Source organism: Sciurus carolinensis, chromosome 7, assembly GCF_902686445.1.
Source record: "Sciurus carolinensis chromosome 7, mSciCar1.2, whole genome shotgun sequence".
In the NCBI taxonomy this organism is placed as follows: Eukaryota; Metazoa; Chordata; class Mammalia; order Rodentia; family Sciuridae; genus Sciurus; species Sciurus carolinensis.
In genome coordinates this window covers 56,067,341-56,085,470 of record NC_062219.1, presented here as the reverse complement: position 1 = coordinate 56,085,470, position 18,130 = coordinate 56,067,341, and the positions used below count along the sequence as shown (strand labels likewise).

The 18,130-nt window shown below is 41.9% G+C and overlaps 1 protein-coding gene across 5 annotated transcripts in view; it reads right to left on the bottom strand.

Annotated features, from left to right (window-relative positions):
- Window positions 1-6,756: 6,756 nt before the first annotated feature.
- Window positions 6,757-18,130, bottom strand: part of Pdss2 (decaprenyl diphosphate synthase subunit 2) — a 255,118-nt gene continuing 243,744 nt past the window's right edge. For all 5 annotated transcript variants that reach the window (XM_047558926.1, XM_047558927.1, XM_047558928.1 and 2 more), the window contains one exon: window positions 6,757-7,197. In XM_047558926.1, the coding sequence (XP_047414882.1) occupies window positions 7,039-7,197 (159 nt within the window). In that variant the 3' untranslated portion in view covers window positions 6,757-7,038. The remainder of the gene's footprint in view (window positions 7,198-18,130) is intronic.

Genomic DNA, 18,130 nt, shown 5'->3' with positions numbered 1-18,130 from the left:
TTTCTCAGTCTATTGGCTCTCTCTTCACGTTCTTGTTCAAACCTGGCTTTTTCTCAGGGACCTGGCTTCTCTGTGGGTCTCCTTCCAGGTGGTTTGCTTTATCTTTTGTCTTTTCCCTCCTTTTTCACAGGCCTCACTGCCTAGCAATTCCATAGGGAGAAGGTCAGACTTTGCTCCCTATTCTTGCTTTCTGGCCCTTTTTACTCCGTGCTAAAAATGAAACTTTACGGCAGCAACTCTGTCTCAAGTAAGTCTCTGATCCTCATGTCTCCTTTCTGTTACTCCTCTCCAGTGCATTCCAGCAGGAATTCTGGTCTCTCAGCCTCACTACTCTTGTCCTAATGTTTCCTGATTTCAAGATCCACATAGGAAATTACATCCTGTTAGGCAGTTCTGCCCTCAATTAAACCATGAAGCCTACAAGAGTGGCCCACACCTGTAATCCCAGTGACTTGGGAGGGAGGCTGAGGCAGGAGGATCCCAAGTTTGAGGCCAGCCTCAGGAATTTAGCGAGGTCCTAAGCAACTGGTGAGAGCCTGTCTTAAAATAAAGAGCAAAAAGTGACTCAGTGTCTCTGGGTATAATCCCCAGTTACCATCCCCCCCCCCCCCCGCCCCCGCAAAAAATCAACCTACTATATGACTCCTTTCATTATCTTTATCAAGATAATTTATAGGGGCTGGGGAGATAGCTCAGTTGGCAGAGTGCCTGCCTCATAAGCACAAGGCCTGGGTTCAATCCCCAGAACCGAAAAAAAGAAAAAGATAATTTATATCCAATATAGACAAAGTAAGATATGAAGGATATACCATTTGGAAAGTAAATAAAATCACCTTGACTTTTAGGGTTATTAATTTTATTTCAATTGCTTAACTAAAAAATGGTAAAATATAGGTTAAAGCAAATAGCTAGTTGAATGGAAATGGCAAATAGGTTTCAACTTGTGTGCTGACTCTGATACATTAATAGCTGGGTGTATTGGCACATGTTTGTAAGCACAGCAACTTGGAGGGAGTGCTGCAGTAGGAGGATTACAAGTTCAAGGCCAGCCTGGGCAACTTAGGAAGACCCTGTCTCAAAATAGGGATATAGCTCAGTGGTAGAGTGACCATGGGTTCAGTCTCCAATACAGGAATAGAGGAGGGAGTGCCTAAGGTGCTTGTCGAGAAGGACTCTGAGGTTCTGTAAGAAAAGAGGTCAGGGGTGTAGCTCAGTGGTACAGCGCTTGCCTACCACACACAGGCTGGGTTCCATCACCAGTCACACACAGTCTGAATGCTGAGCAGATGTTGAATGGCCGGGAGGGAGCCTGGAGGGCAAAAGACTTAAGTCCTGAGGGGTATGTGCATGGGACGGAAGGTTAGCCCAAAGCACCCAAATACAAACCTTAACTTTATTTTGCCTTATATGTGATATTAAAATGAATGCAGAACCTGCCCCTCACAGTGGCATACACCTGAAATACCAGCTACTTAGGAGGCTGAGACAAGAGGATCACAAGTTCAATGGAAAGCCTGCGCAATGTAATAGCAAGAATCTGTCTCAAAATAATAAATAAAAAGGGCTGGAGCCCATAGTTCAGTGGTAAAGTGCCCCCAGGTTCAGTCCTCAATAACAAAACAAAACAAGACAAAGACAGAAGACAAGATGGCCCATCCACTGGCACCCACCTGTAATCCCAGCAGCTTGGGAGGCTGAGGCAGGAGGATTGTGAGTTCAAAGCCAGCCTCAGCAATTTAGACCCTAAACAACTTAGCAAGAACCTGTCTCTAAACAAAATATAAAAAACAGCTGGGAATGTGGCTCAGTGTTAAGAGCCCCTGGGTTCAATCCAAAATAAAGATAATAAAAACAAACATGATGACTCAAAGTATTATACCGTAAAAGATTTGAATCAAATATTGTACTTCCTTTTGAACAAATCCTAAGAGTTTCCTTCTTCCAATCTTTAAAGAAGTGGAGATGGCTTCTCATATCGTATAGAGTGGTTTGGTCTTGTTCAAAAGAGAAGCTATGACAACTGATTGACACTGGGCATGTGGCGCATGCCTGTGATCCCAGCAGCTCAGGAGGCTGAGGCAGGTGGATCACAAGTTCAAAGCCAGTCTCAGCAACTTAGCAAGGCCTTAAATAATTCAGCAAGACCTTGTTTCTAAATAAAATATTAAAAAAGGGCTGGGGATGTGGCTCAGTGGTTAAGTGCCCCTGGGTTCAATCCACAGTACCAAGAAAAAAAAAATTGACTGAACCTCAGTGTGAAGGAAGAAGTCTTCATACCGAAGTGTGACTGGCTGGGAACTTATACTGAAACAAGAGGAAAATACAAAGAGACACGAATTCATCTTGAGAATCATCTTACAGAACTGGGACCCACTAAGGCTGTATCAGCTGAGAAGATTAATAATTCAAGTTGAAGAATTTTAAGGTAATTTGTTCCACAATTTTACCTGCTGCCATGGAGAACCTGTAGAGGCACTACTTTTCCAAGTCAAAGGCTTTCTTAATAGTGGATCTGGAGGCTGACAAGTTAGCCCATTTTAATATACTTATTTACACCAGAGAAAACAACCAGGAATAGAAATTCAGATGCCTCGTTTAACATTTAAACCACTCGTTAATAACAGTCATGAAGGCTGCAGCACCATGGGAAAATGTTTATAATGTGTTATATGAACACAGCAGGACCCAAGGTTGAATTTATACTATAATTACAAACATGCAGAAAAGATACACTTGGCAAAAAAGGCTGGAAGAAACACAAATGAAATGGTCATGCTGATTATTTTACGGTGGTGGTTCTGAATGAATTTTTTCATTTTTCAATAGTTCTGTAAGTTGATTATTTACTTAGATGTGTTTAAAGAGAAAAAAAAAATAAGTGAAATCCAATCTACTCTAACGGCTAAGACAGTGGTGATCCAACACACGAATGAGTGCACAGGATGCACTCTCAATCCTAGACACGAGCAGATCTACTAGATGAAAGCGAGATGCTACTTTTCCATGAAGATAGGCATCTCCAAAAAGAAAGAGGAGTAGAATCCTGAGCATCTCTTTCTATTAAGGGAAAGAAATATGTACTAAAGACAAATTTTGCCCCACTGGAAGAGGCCTAGTGTATTTCAGAGCTGGAGGGCAGGGGGTGAGTCAAAGGGAGGATGGATTCCACTCTCAGTGCTGGCCTTCCCATGGGGGACACTTCTTCTAGGGTCACATTGAGAAGTCTGTAATCTCCCTAATGGAAAGACAGAACCCAGTCCAAAAGAAAAAATAGCAAAAACAGTTGATTGGAGAAGAGATCAGGAATAAAGGCAGGAAATGAGAAAGAAGTAAATGATCATCCTATTGGAGTGCTTGTTGTTGGTTTCTTGGTGTGTGTATGAGCCATAAAGCCAGCACTAACTCAGAGTATTTTAAAAAAAAGAGTCAGGGGCTGGGAATGTGGCTCAGAGGTAGAGAATTTTCCTAGCATGCATAAGGTCCTGGTTTGGTATGGAGCACGGAAGAAATAAGTAACATTTAGTGGGGCAGGAGACTACTTTGTAATTTCTGGAGGAAACATAATTGAAATTTTAGAAAAGAACGGCTCTAGGAGTTAAAAAAAAAAAAAAAAAAAAAGAAGGGTATTCAGAGAAGAGAAGGGGACTCTGAACCAAAGTGGATCCATGAGCAGTCGGGCAAGCTACAATATGATATGCTGCAGGCAGGGAAGAGGGCAGAGCGCAGGGACAGGTCTGAGGGGACACATCTGTGATCTCCAAGAAGTCTCTCAGGAGAGCATGCAGAGGGACCTGATGTGTTCGCTCAAGTATTCTTTGAGTACCCAAAGCACAAGCACTGGGCAGGATGGTGGGGACTTAGTCGTGAATGACTAGTCAAGTTAAGGAGTTCCTAGACTGTAAGAAGGTTTGTTGGCAAAGTCGGGAGGGAGAAAGTGCAGGTGGAAGAACATACAGGGAAGAGTGAGGGATTTTAGGCACAGGGAGAACTGAGCACAATCATAGAGAAGAAACCTAAGATTCAAGCACGGGAACAGAAGGAGACAGGAGGCAACAGGCCTGAGGTCTTTGTAAAGAAGAGTCTTATTCTTTTTTTCTGGTGGGTGTAGGTGGGTAACAGAGGGTTTAGTCCTGGAATGTTTTATCACCGAGCCACATCCCCAACCCTTCTATTTTTTTATTTTGAGACAGGCTCTCACTAAATTGCTCAGGGCCTGGTTAAGTTGCTGAGGCTGGCCTTGAACTTGTGATCTTTCGGTGACCTCAGCCTCCCGAGACACTGGGATTACAGGCGCGTGTCACCAAACCTGGCAGTAGTACACCATTTAATATGCTTAATAAAGAAAAAACTGGTAGGGAGGAGAGTGCAGGTAGGCTCATGGCCCGAAGTGAGGTTTGGAGGCACCAACTCTTAAGTTTAGGGGGTAACAGGTAGGGGGAAGCAGACAGTGGCTAATGAACTCTTCCCTCTAGTAAGAAACTCAGGATGGAGAAGGGGGGACGCAGGAGTAAAGGAGGCATTGGAGAGCTACTGACTACCTATTCATTACCTCCACTAGCCATGCCCAGAGTAGGCTGAGATTAAACAATGTCTTGGTGCCTCAAATTTCTTCTCAGAGGTGTCTGAAAATTATAAGAAGTTGGTGTGAGCTAATAAATATCCTTTAAGAACAGGCATGGAGTAAGGCGATCAGTACTTCATACTCTAGAGTGTATTTGTCAACATGTAAGGTTTTTAAAAAGCTTGCTAAGAGCAGGGCGCAGAAGCACATGACTGTAATCCCAGTGACTCAGGAGGCTGAGGTGGGAGGATAGACGGTTTGAGGCTGGCCTGGGCAATTTAGTGAGACCCTGCCTTAAAATAAAATTAAAAAAAGACTGGGGATGTAGCTGTGGTAGAGTGCTTGCCTGGCATGTACAAGGCCTTGGGTTTAACCTACAGCAAACACACACACATGCCAAGATGCTGAGGAAGTGAAAACTGCTGAATGTGACCTCAGGAGAAAGGCACCCTGGGGGCAAAGGCAGAGCTCTGTCCCTTGACTGTAAGGCGGGGCTGCTGCTCTCCGTCATCCAGGAGCTTGGGGGTCCAGATGGCAAGGTAAAGGGGATGAGAAGGGAGGTAGGAAAGGTCTCCAAGAGAGCAGGAAGGTGAGTGTTGAAACATAAGACTCCAGGGGCCATCTCATATAAGGGAAGCGAGAACACTTAAGTTTTCTGCATTCCCTCACGGCTTCTCTCTGCATATAGCCTTTTCTCCTCTATGAATCTCATAAAAGATCTTTGCTATTGAGATAGTCTGAAATGGTAAACTTTAAAAAACAAAAGAAACCTGGAAGGGGCTTCATAAGTTATCATTGAATCTAATTTTACAGAGGAGGCAGTTGAGACTGAGATGGAAGACTTGTTCAAGGTCATACAGCAAACCAGATCTAAGCCAGAATCGGGGGAGCCCCAGGGTCCTGCCTTGTGCACTGCAGTACCTGTCCATCTGCTTCCCAGAACCTGCAGCTCCCCGAGGTTCCCGTACATCCAGCACGAAGCACGACTCCTCCCTGGCAGAAGTTAATGATTAAAGCCCAGTCTCATCTAAAGCATCTCAGCCATAGTTATTAATTAAGCCAATTTCAGCAAGAAAAGACATTTCAAACAGAAGAGTAGCACGCTACTCAAAATCTACAGGCCTGCAGATTGTAGTAGAAACCGTCCAATTATAATATTTCAAATCCACTTAAAAATATTTCACAAAACAATACCTTAACCTCTATAGCCTTACATTTTCTCTTCATTGCTTGCCACATGCTGGGCCATGATAAAACTTTGGGGTGTTGGGGGGCGGAATTTAACTAAAGTTACTTCCCTTAGTGTTTGAGTGAAGTAGGTAATCAAATCTGTTTGCTGTGCTCGCTGTCTCCAGATAGGGCTGTAATTACACCACATGAGGAAGAAAGGTAGCTGAGTCTCAGTCCAGATCATTTATGTAAACTCAGCCTTCTTGTCAACGGTGTTCTCACATTGCATGCGTGCAGACCACAAAAATCATCTCCTGTGAACCACACAGAGACAGTGTCCGATTGCAGGCCTGTGAGATTGCTTATGTTCTTTCTATAATTGGATGTCTGTGGTTCAAGACCAAAATTTGACATTCTGAGGGTAAAAGAAAACACTTACCAATGAACTCCCTAATATAACAATTATATTTCCAGAACTTGTAAAAATTAAAGGTATTCTCTAAACCAAAGTGTTACAAATGAATACATTTTACTAGGTGAAAAACTCCTTTTTCATTAAAAATTTAAAAAAAAAGTTTGGCTCTTTGAAATGTGTTTGAAAATGATTTCATCTTCAAGAAAGAAAAGGACAACCTCCAATATACCAAGATAACATTTAATCTCCTACTTTTAATATTTGGCAACTTTTTCAGCAATTTCCCTCCTCCCCCCAAATCTTATAAAAACCATGATGCACAAAATATATTCATATTGTATCTATAAATAGAGACATAATTGCAAGATGACAAAGAAAGCATATTTTTTCTTAATTCATTGAACTCTTCTCCATTTTGACAGATGGGTCAGTGGTTTTTGATTTGACAGTCCTTCCTGGCTGGGATCCAGAGTGTTTCTCTTGACACCTGCAGCTTCCAGCACACTCTGTCCTCTCTAGAAGGAAAACCACAGGCCACCGCCCTGGCGCCATCCGTGGCTTGGTCCAATCAATAAGGACTTATTTCCTGTCCATTTGCTGAGGTCACAGGAGCGAATCTCATTAATTATTTCTGCTAGTGCAGCCTCAAGTGTGCTTCTGGCGTGACAAGTGAAAACTGCTTGACCTTTTTTTTTTCTTCTAATTTTGTTTGTAGCAGTTCCAAAAAGAAGGCAGTATTCATTTTAGCAATGTGATAAAAGAAAGAGAAAAATGTGTATATTTTTAAAGTCATGTACACATTTAGATAGATAGTTCATCACAAAAGCTCTCCCAATCACCTCATTCCCTAGGTTTTTCAGCTCAGGAACAATAGGGTCTTTTTAATTTGGTGTCATGAAAATCTGGTCACAGCAAACACAATGTTTTCTAAAGCCGATCTGGCCTCCGAGGGAGGGAAGCTCTCCAGGGCCTCCAGTGCCTTGTTTCCATGGTAACGACACAGGTCAATAGCTGAAGTCACACCTTTGCCAGCTTTGATTGTTTCTCGCAACTGTTAAGAAACAAATGCAAAATAAAAGTCAGTTTTTAGGGTACAATATAAGGATCACAATTAAATGGGGGGTGTTGGGAAACAAAGAAGGGGAGAAACCGTGTAGAGTCAGTATTCCTGCTATGTTATTTTGAGGAAAGAGGACATCATTCCCCAGCGATCTTGAGGCACTAACCTCCCTAGGGCTGCTCCCTGTCCGCGCTGCAGAGCAGCACAATAGGCTCCAATCAGCCTAATTACACCTCCTCCCGACTCCCGCCCCTCACATGGTGAAATGTGCCACACTGGGGATGGCAGTAATGAAGGCGGAGGGCATTTACATCTCTGGGATTTTAAATTCGAGGACTGCTATTCTTAGGTGAGAAAGCTCTCACTAACATCTTGGTTCATAACTTTCTTTTTTAACACTATATGGGAGCACAATAGTCCATAGGAAAATTCAAGAAAGACACATGTTGTTAGACCTGAATGTGACATATTTAAACGAGTTGGGAACAGTGGCACACGTCCGTAATCCCAGCGACTGAAGCTCAGAGGATCAAAAGTTCCAGGCCAGCCTCAGCAACTTGGACCCTTTCTCAAACAATAAAAAGGGTTGGGGATGTAGCTCGGTGGTAGAGTGCCCCGGGTCCCCCCCAGTACCCAAACCAAAACAAAACAATAAACTAAAACATTTTATTTGGGAAGAATTAACCAAAACACCCTTTGCAGAGGATTAACTCTTGCTGATGAGTGAAGTTCATTCTGATTCCTCCCACTGATCACAAAAAAGGACCAGTGAATGGTTATGCTTCAGAGGTGGAGAAGCTTCAGCCCTTTGATCTGTCTACTTTCCTCTGCTCCGTTTCCATCTTCTTCTTTGACAACACCTCCAACGTCTACCTCATTCCCCAGGTCAGGAACTGGGCATCTTCTTGGCTCCCCACATCCAGGGCACTTGTAGGGTTCTCGTCTACGAGTTGTGGATGATGCATGTCACTTCTAGGCTGCAGCACTGAATTGTCTATGAGAGTCCCTTTAGCTCTCTCCTTCTGGCACTTGGAGTTGTTCCTTAGCCTGAATCCTGAGTGACCACACCACGGGCCTCTCCTGTCTGAAATGGACACATAGTGTGCACAAGAGACCCAGCTTTGTTGTCCTAAGCCACTGAGACTGTGAGATCATTTGAAGCCATTTTCACTGATGGGTCAATGAGCCCTGTCGTTCCACCTCCCGGGGAGCGCTCAGGCTTATGCTCTACGCTTCCTTCCTGTTGCCACTACACTGGTTCAGACGCTCATCATGCCTTGCCTGGGTTATTTTTTGCAATCACCTCCTCGAGTCTTCCTACCACCAGTTCTGCATCCCGGGACTCCATCCGACACGGCACACTGCAAGAGCTTTATAAAATGCAAATATGACCTTGCTTAAAGCCCTCCGCTGCCTTAAAAGTCCACGCTCTTTCAGGAGGCAGTGATATCCTTTCCTCAATCCAGTTCTAGCCTTGCTTCCATTTCCTCCCCTGTACCCCTTTCATCATGTGTTTACAGCAACTAGTTGCACTTCTCAGAGCTGACCTATCATCTCCCCTAGGACTGCCTGCCCCACCCCCGCAAGCTCCCCCAATTCTACCTGGATGGAATGTACTCGGTTAACTATGATGGTGGCCCTGAGGGGCTAGGTGCCCCTCTTCCTCTGGGCTTCTGGAGTACCCTGTGCACATCTGGACTACGGCATTATCACACAGTATTGTATTTCAATTTTCTACTTATTTATCTACCTCTTTATGAGACTTTATGCTACTTACTGCATAATGCATGAAACATGAACCAAAAAGAAATATGCTCGTTTATTCCTCTAATTATCTAGAGAAACTCAAGTGACTCAAGATCACAGATGGAGAGTAACAAAGCTGATGGCTCATCCAAAGGCACTTAATACTAACCCCAGGTGCCCAGCACTCCAGGTACTCCACATTGCAGATGAATTCTGGGACTATTCCAGCTTGGGTTTCTCTGGTCTCTTGCCAATCGCTGAATGCATGGAGGTACTAAAATGGTGCTGGGTACCAGCAGAGGCAGCCAGATTCAAACTCACGTTTCAGCTTTACAATGTGATGGAAGCTCTCAGTTCTAAATGAGGATAAGATCAGTGTTTTGTAGGATTGTTGGGGGTGGGGTGGGTACATGAGAGCACAGAGTGTTTGACAGTGTCTAAATCACTACAGATGCTCAGGTGACTTAGTTCTCCCTCCAAGCCCTTAGCTGTGGCCAAGAAAGTCACTGAATCTACTCAGATCAAGTTTATTTTCGCTTGATACCCAATGAACTCAAAGGTAGCTGGACTTGGATCAGAGCAGTCCTGAACATAGATAACATAGACAGATAGATAGGACACTCCCTTGTTTTCATTATCTTAAATCTCCCCATATCTAAATCAGAAAACCCAACACTCTCTTCTATTCTAACTTCTAGGTTGGTACCTGTAAGCATGAGGATATCTGCATGCCTAGATGCTCAAATTACAAGTACTAATTGAGCACCTACTATTTCCTAAGTACTAGTAGAATTATCAAAGCCAAGCTACAAATGTAGGACTAGGCTGTTGAGAAGAATAAGAGATTGACTGTAGTTAGGAGATTCCAGAAAGGTTTGCAGAGCATGGTTTCGGGCATAAATGCTAATAAATAGATATGGGGTTGGAATAGAGAGGGAACTGCAGGGGAAAAAACAGCTTTAGTGAGGGCACAGAGGAGACCAAAGAGTGCAGAGTGTTAGAAAATGAAAACAAAATTAATATGGCACAGCTTACAGGGCTAAATGTCAGGGGACCCAGGAAAGTTCTGAAAACCAGACTAAAACATTTGTACTTTTGTTTTATTCCAATTTTTTAGACTGAAGTATCTAAAAAGAACAGAAAAGTTGAAAGATTATTATGGCCCTGGGATAAATCTGGTTCCCTGTTTTTGTATATAAAGTTTTGCTGTAACATAACCATGTTAAATATATTGTTTATTAAATGTATTGTCTATGGCTACTTTTGTGCTATCGGGGCAGAGCTGTGGAGTTGAGTTTTTGTTGCAGACTGTAGGGCCTATAAGCCAAAGACATTTACATTTTGGCCTTTATGGAAAAGGTCTGGGGACTCCTGAACTAGCACAATGAATAACCATGTATCTTCCACCTAGATTCAACAATTGCTACATTACTCTTATTATTTGCAATACTGGGGATTGAACCCAGGGCCTTGCCCATGCTAGAAAAATGCTCTCCCACTGAGCTACATCCCCAGCACCGCCGCCCCCCCTCTTTTTTTTTTTTTTTTTTTTTTTTTTTTGCGGTGCTGGGGATTGAACCCAGGGCCTTGTGCTTGACAGGCAAGCACTCTACCAACTGAGCTATATCCTCAGTACCCCCAGCCCTTTTTATGTTAGACAAAGTCTTGCTAAATTGCCCAGGCTGGCCTTGAACTTACAAATTTCCCACCTCAGTCTCTTGAGTAGCCAGAATTTCAGGTGTGTACCACCATGCCAGCAACAGTTGTTAAAATTTGTCATTTCTGTTCTATCTACGCATATGTATGTGCCTCTGAACCATCTGAAAATAAGTTGCAGGAAGTGGTATGCTGGTAAATCAGCTCTCAGGAGTGTGGTGGTGGGGAAAACCCTTGTTGTAGCATTTGCAGATTTTTGTGGTATAGTATTTTCATCATGCTGATTTCAAGTTGCCAGGGTCAAGGGATCACAAAATTCTTGGATCTTTAACAATAGGCTCTGAGTTGCTAGGACTTGGTTTGGGCATATCATTGGGTATAGGATGCTTCATCCTTTTGTTGACTGTATCTCCTAAGATAACATTCTCCTATGCAATCACAATACTATTATCAAAACTAGTAAAGTTAACTGGAGAAGTTAGAGAACTGCTGAGAGTGGTGGTGCACACCTGTCATCCTAGCAACAGGGAGGCTGAGGCAGGAGGATCTCAAGTTTGATGATAGTCTCAGTAATTTAGCAATGCCCTAAGCAACTCAGTAGGATCCTGTCTCAAAAAAAAAAAAAAAAAAAAAAAAAAAAAAAAAAAAAAAAAAAAGGGGGGGGGGGGGTGGGGCGGGGGGAATATAGCTCAGTGGTAAAGTGCTGCTGGGTTCAATCCCCAGTACCAAAAAACAAACAAAAAGAGAATATCCTATTATTTAATATAGTCCCTGTACATATCCTCATTGGTTTCAAAAAATTTTTTTAGTCATTTTCCAAGCCATGATTAATCCCAGTTCACACATGACATTTGTTTACAATAACACTTTAACCTGTTTTATTCTGCTATGGCACTGTCATTTTTAAAGAATCAGGCTGTGCTGTAGAATGACTTACGTTCTACATTTCTTTGATTGTTTCACTTAGTTTGTTTCTCTATGAACTTAAGTCAACCCAGCTCAACTGAATATATATGTATATGCAAAAAATTTTATTTATTTATTTATTTATTTATTTATTTATTTATTTTGGTACAGGAGATTGAACTCAGAGGTGCTTTACCACTGAGCTACATCTCTATTCCTTTTTCTGTTTTTGGTACTGGGGATTGAACCCCTGAACCACATCTCCAGCTCTTTTTTATGTATTTTTTATTTAGAGACAGGATCTCACTGAGTTGTTTAGGGCCTTGTTAAGTTTTTGAGGCTGACTTTGAAATCCTCCTGCCTCAGCCTCCTGAGCAGCTGGGATAATAGATGTGCACGGCTGTGCCTGTCTTCTTTTTCTTTTCTAAAAATTTGAAACAGTGTTGCACTAATTAGCTGAGGATCTTGCTACACTGCCAAGGGCTGACCTTGAATTTGCAATCCTCTAGTTTCAGTCTCCTGAGTTGCTAGGATTATAGGAATGCCCCACCATGCCCAACTTAATTGAATATTTGATGATGGCTAATAGGGTATTTAATCCTATGATGAGGGGCTGGGGGTGTAGCTCAGTGGTAGAGTGCTTGCCTAGCATGCTCAAGGTCCTGGGTTTGATCCTCAGCACCCCTCAAAAAAATCTGATTCTATGATGAAGGATAATTCAGATTAGTGCAAAAAGCAGCCAGGAGAACATCACTGAAAGCTACTCAAGTCCTAAAGAACATTTCTCTTGCATAAGGACTATTTTACTTCAGTCCATACTGAAATCCACAAAAGTAGACCCATAGGACTTTGTATACCAAGGGACCTGAGAGCACCCATGTGCACGATGGCCATTCCATGATTCACTAGTAATCGAATCCTTGAAAGGCGTTATGCCTCACCGGCATCTGTAAACATTCTACCCACTCAATGAAAACTGTTGGCTCAGAGGACATCGTTTAGATCATTTTAACCACGTGTTAAAAGGGACAGAAATAAGTCTATAGAATCAGAGAGGGTTAAGTGGAACATTGAGGGAGGGAGCCATGACCTTAGTTCTAATAGCTGAAAAAAACAAAAACAAAAACAAAACAAAACAAAAAAACCTAAAGACCACAATTAAAAAAAAAAAAAAAATCTTTCCACTTTTGAGTTCACCTATATTTTGGCTGTTAAAAGCCCAATCTGATAGAACTTTTCATATGGGAAAAGTGCTGGTATGTTCACTTTGACCCTTATGGCCTAAAAAACACTTTAGCTATAGGCTACATAACACACACACACACACAAATACAAAAATGTGTATCAGTTGGTTTTTTATTTCTTTGATATAGTATTTTGTGGCACTAATAGAATTAAATCTCTAAGTCAACTAAAACATGTATAAGTGCAGTATCACCTGAAATAAATTAAGTCCAAATCCCCTGCTAAAGGATCCAATTAAAGATATTAACAAAGAGAAGAGAGGATGCAAAGTATTTAAAGTTAAGTGTGTTTTTATTTAACATTTGTGAAATACCTCGAGTGATAAATGTTGTTCATATGAGACCTTTTTAAGGAAATTATATGGCTCTGAAAACTATTTAGATCAAAAGTCTTTTTAAAATATTAAAGAAGCTGGGCATGGTGGCTGAGGCAGGAGAACTGCAAGTAGGACGCCAGCCTCAGAGATTTATCGAGGCCCTAAACAACTTAGTGAGACCCTGTCTCAAAATAAAAAAATTAAAAGGGCTGAGGGATGTGGCTCAGTGGTTAAGTGCCCCTGGGTTCAATTCCTGGTACCAGAATGAATGAATGAATGAATGAATAAATAAATAAATAAATAAATAAATAAATAAATAAAATAATACAATAAAATATTAAAGAAAAGTTCCTGCAATGGGGTGTTAAGTAGCTATAAGAAGTGGAGGCAGTAGCTACTTCTGTCCAGGGACACCAGAAAAAGACTAAGTCTTGGGAGAAACTCCAAGCACAATCTTATCTTCTCACCTCATTTTGCAGGAGAGGATACTGGGATGAGAGCCTAAGAGACATGGACAAGAGTCCACAGTGAACTTTTGTTGTTATTGTTACTGTGCTGGTGGTTGAACCCAGACAAGAGCTCTGTCACTGAGCCACACCCCCAGTCCACACAGTGAAACAGTCTTGGTTTCATTTCTGCACACTCAGAGGGCTCCCAGCAACAGCACTGGAATAGATTTGGAGATGACCCTAGAAAGTTTACAGAGAACAGAGATGTACTCATCTGGAACATGGAGTAGATCTTGTTCTAAGGAAACAATATAATAGTAAGGGAGTCCAAAACAGAATGTTAAAGTTTTCTTTTTTTTTTTTTTTCATGGTTGAAAACACACGGATAGATAAAAGGAGACAAATGGGAGACAGTCTAACCAGGTGGCAGAAGTGGATGTTACTTCCCTAATGGAAATCATGAAGTGGGCAGAAAGGCAAGATACCGCAGTTGGTGGGACATTTCAACCTCTGAACATCTGCTGACACTCCCATTCTGCATTTTGAAATTGACAAATTCTTGGTGTTCCTGATGGATAATCTTATGTATCAGAGGACAGAAGCATTTTTCGCTTGTGACAACATAATTGGGCATAAAGGTGACTGAAATCTTGTTAAAAAAAAAAAAAGTAATGTCCTTTGGTATTAGAATCTGGGAAAGGGTAACAGGCATGGCTTTAGAAATCTGAACCCTACATGAGGAAAATTCACTGCAAAAATGTTTTGTGAACTTAGTCTCTGTAATCCCAGAGACTAAGGCAGGAGGATTGCAAGTTCAAGGCCAGACTCAGCAATTTAGCAAGACCTTGACTCAAGATAAAAAACAAAAAGGTCTAGAGATGTTAGCTCAGTGGTAGACCACCACTGGGTTCAATCCTCAGTATAGACCAAAAAAAAAAAAAAAAAAGTTTAGTGAAAGACTATCATGAATATAAGAGATCATAAGTGGAAACAGTTCCAGGGTGCCTCTGAAAAATTAAATTTCTACAACAGTCATAATTAATAGTAAAGATACCAAAATAGGTGCAGAATGCTCTCTCTCAGGAATCGGGTTTTAAAGCCCCTGGGTACAAAAGGAGGAACATGTAATCCCCTCGGCTACAGAACCCTGGTTAAACATCTGGTCTGCCCAAAGCACTGTGAAGACAGGCTACTCTGCCTGATTGGAGAGTGTTGACAAAGGAGAGGTACAAAGCTGTAAAAACTGTGCTGGGAGTCTACGTCAAAGTCTGTATTATCACCAGGACACTTGTCACAAGTGTTTTTAAAGTGCTGTTCCTGATAGAAAAATGTTCACAAACAAACTTGTCAGGAAGGCCAAAACCCAAACCCAGAATCCTGTTAAGATTGATGGGGGTGGGTGCAGAGGAGATAATGACAAAAATCAGGGGCTTAATAAATGTAAAGGCTGTTAAGTTGAAGAAGTATACTCAAGTTCTTGCAAAAGATAATATATTACTATTATTACTATGTTTTTATATTGGGGATTGAACTCAGGGGGCACTCTACCACTGAGCCACATCTGTAGCCCTGTTCATTTTGAGGCAGGGTCTTGCTAAATTGCAGAGGCTGGACTTGAACTTGTAATCTTTCTTCCTCAACTTCCAGAGTCACTGGGATTACAGGTATGTGCCACTGTGTCAGTCAAAAGAAAATGTATTATTAAGAGAAGACACAGAGGAGTTAGAATCTAACTACAGAAAGAATTAATTGTAAAAATACAATAAATTCCATGAACAGGGGCCTTTAAGGACAGACTATGCATTCAAATAGCCAGTTACAGGTTGTCAGGGAGGCCTTGGCTGCAGCTGCCAGCCTGGGCTTTTTTTTTTTTTTTTTTTTTTTTTTTTTTTCATTTAGCTTCTGGTGTCCTTTCCTTCCCAAGACCACCCACACTTCTATTCCAAACATGACAGAGTCCAGGTCAAATCACTGTGGCACCCAGTGAGCCCCCTCTCCACTGCCAGCTTTCCTGCTTTGTTTCCCAGATGCTCCTGCCAGGCTTTCCTCTCTGGCCCTTCCCCTCTCTGTCTTCCTCTGCACTCTGAATATCTACCTCTCCATCTACAGCCCCTTCCCAGAGGCGTCCACCCACTCTGTCCTGCTCCTGCATGCCTGGAACGAACACAAATGCCCTTCCCAGCTCCTCAAGGACCGTGAGAAACCTGAGAGATGAGCAATTTCAACTGACTCACATCTTCAAACACAGGACAAAAGAAAAGGTGTATTCTGGAACACAGACCAGTGAATTTATGGACAATTTAGGGGAAAATTCCAGAAAGGGTTATTAAACAGATGGTTTGTGAACTCTAGAAAAAAGGCAATGGTGATGGTGGCCTCAGGGTAAGTGGGTGACCACAAACAAGCCATGACAAAACGTTCTCACTTTTTCTTTTCTTTTGTGCTGGGGATTTAACCCTGGGCCTTGTATATACTAAGCATATGCTCTGTCACTGATCTGTAATCCCAGTCCCTCCCTCTTTTTTTTTGCGGGTGTGTGGGGGGTGTCATTTGGCTATTAGCTTCAGAAATAGCGATATAGAATATATTTGGATTTTGCAAATTTAGTCCAGAGAAAATAGGATCTTGATTTGAGCATGGTAATATGGATTTGAACATGTAAACACTGATTCCTAGAAGACATTTAGTAGCAGATTTATATTGAACAGAGAGAAATTTCTAGAGTTGTGCTGCCACCACTCAATACTTGGTTTCTTCCCCTTATCATACTTCTATGCATTGCTTGAATGAGGATAAAGAGGAATACATATTGAAATTTAATTTTCAGATGTCACAGAGCCAAGAAAGATGGTTAACAAATGAATAGCATTCAAAATTTTAATGGTTTTGATATGTTTAACCAGAGTAGTCAGTGAAATGTAACAATAATTATACAGTTGTGCATTTGAGTTCGTTTATTTATTTATTTGGCACTGGGGATTGCCCAGTGACACTTTACCACTGAGTCACATCCCCAGTCCTTTTCATTTTTTTATTTTATTTATTTATTTATATGCAGTGCTAAGGATTGAACCCAGGGCATCACACATGCCAGGCAAGTGCTCTACCACTGAGCCACAACTCCTGCCCTTTATTTTTTATTTTGAGACAGGGTCTCTCTAAGTTGCTTAAAGCCTCACTAAATTGTTAGTCTGCTCTTGAACTTGTGATCCTCCTGTCTCAGCCTCCTGAGCTGCTGGAATTACAGGCATGTACCATTACTCGTGGTATGCATCTGGGTTTAAAAAAAAATAATTGTAAACTGGGTAAGCCAGGCACATTGTGCAAGCCCTGTAATCTCAGTGACTCAAGAGGCAGAGGCAGGAGGATCCCAAGTTTGTGACCAGCATGAGCAATTTAGTGAGGCCTAAGCAATTTATAAGACCCTGTCCCAAAATTTAGGGGAAAAAAAAAAAAAAAGCTGGGGATGTAGTTCAGTGGTAGAGCACCCTTGGGTTCAACACCCAACAATCCCTCCGAAAATAAAATAATTGTAAACTGGGTGTGATGGCATACATCTGTAATTCGAGCTACTCAGGCAGCTGAGGCAGGAGGAGTGTAAGTTTGAGGCCAAACTGCAACTCGGCAAGACCTCGTCTCAAAATAAAACATCCCATCCACAGTATTAAAAAAAAAAAAAAAAAAAAAAAAAAAAAAGTAAAAGTAAAAGTATAAGCTTTAGTTTGGCAGTGATACATTAAAAATGCTCAGAATCTTTGAAAACCACATTCTTCATATAACCAAGATTGTGTTGCAGATCCAAAGGATGCAAATGCAAACTTAAAGTATTAACAGATGTACATGTCCAAAATACGGTGCGGAGGGTCTCACCTGCCTTTCTCCCCTGCCCCACCTTCCCCCTCCTTCTCCTTTTTTTTTTTTTTTCCTCTTTTTGGCAATAGTTGGTTTGAACCCAGGGCCTTGCACATTCTATGCAAGTGCTCTACCCCTTAGTTATACAGCCAACCTTTCCTATTTTTAATTTTGAGACAGGTCTTGTTAAGTTACCCAGGCTGGCCTTACACTTGGGATCTTCCTGCTTCAGTATCTGAGTAGCTGGAATTAAAGGTATGTGTCAGGCTGGGGATATATATAGCTCAGGTGGTAGAGTGCTTGGCCTTACAAGCACAAAGCCCTGGGTTCAACCCCCAGCACCTCGAGGAGGGGGAGGGGGGTGGGGGAGGAATGGTATGTGTCACTGAGCTTGACTTCACTATTCACTTGATGGTCCATGAACATTTAGAAAACCGTGTTTAGGGTACAGGATGTAGCTCAGTGGTGCAATGCTTGCCTAGCTTGCATGAGGCCCTGGGTTGGATCTCTAGTACATCAAAACAAACAACAACAAAACACAACTATGTTCCATTCGGGTGTCATGTGTGGATTGACAGACATGACAGATTGGGTCCAGGATAGGATGAGGAAGGATGTGGAAACATATCTAGGAAAAGTTTGATAAATGATACAAAGGCCATCTCCAAATAACAAAAGCAATTAAATGGAAGAAGAGGCAGTCCTATAAGCTTCAGGGGACAGAACAAAGAGCAACATGGTAAAGTTTCTGGGA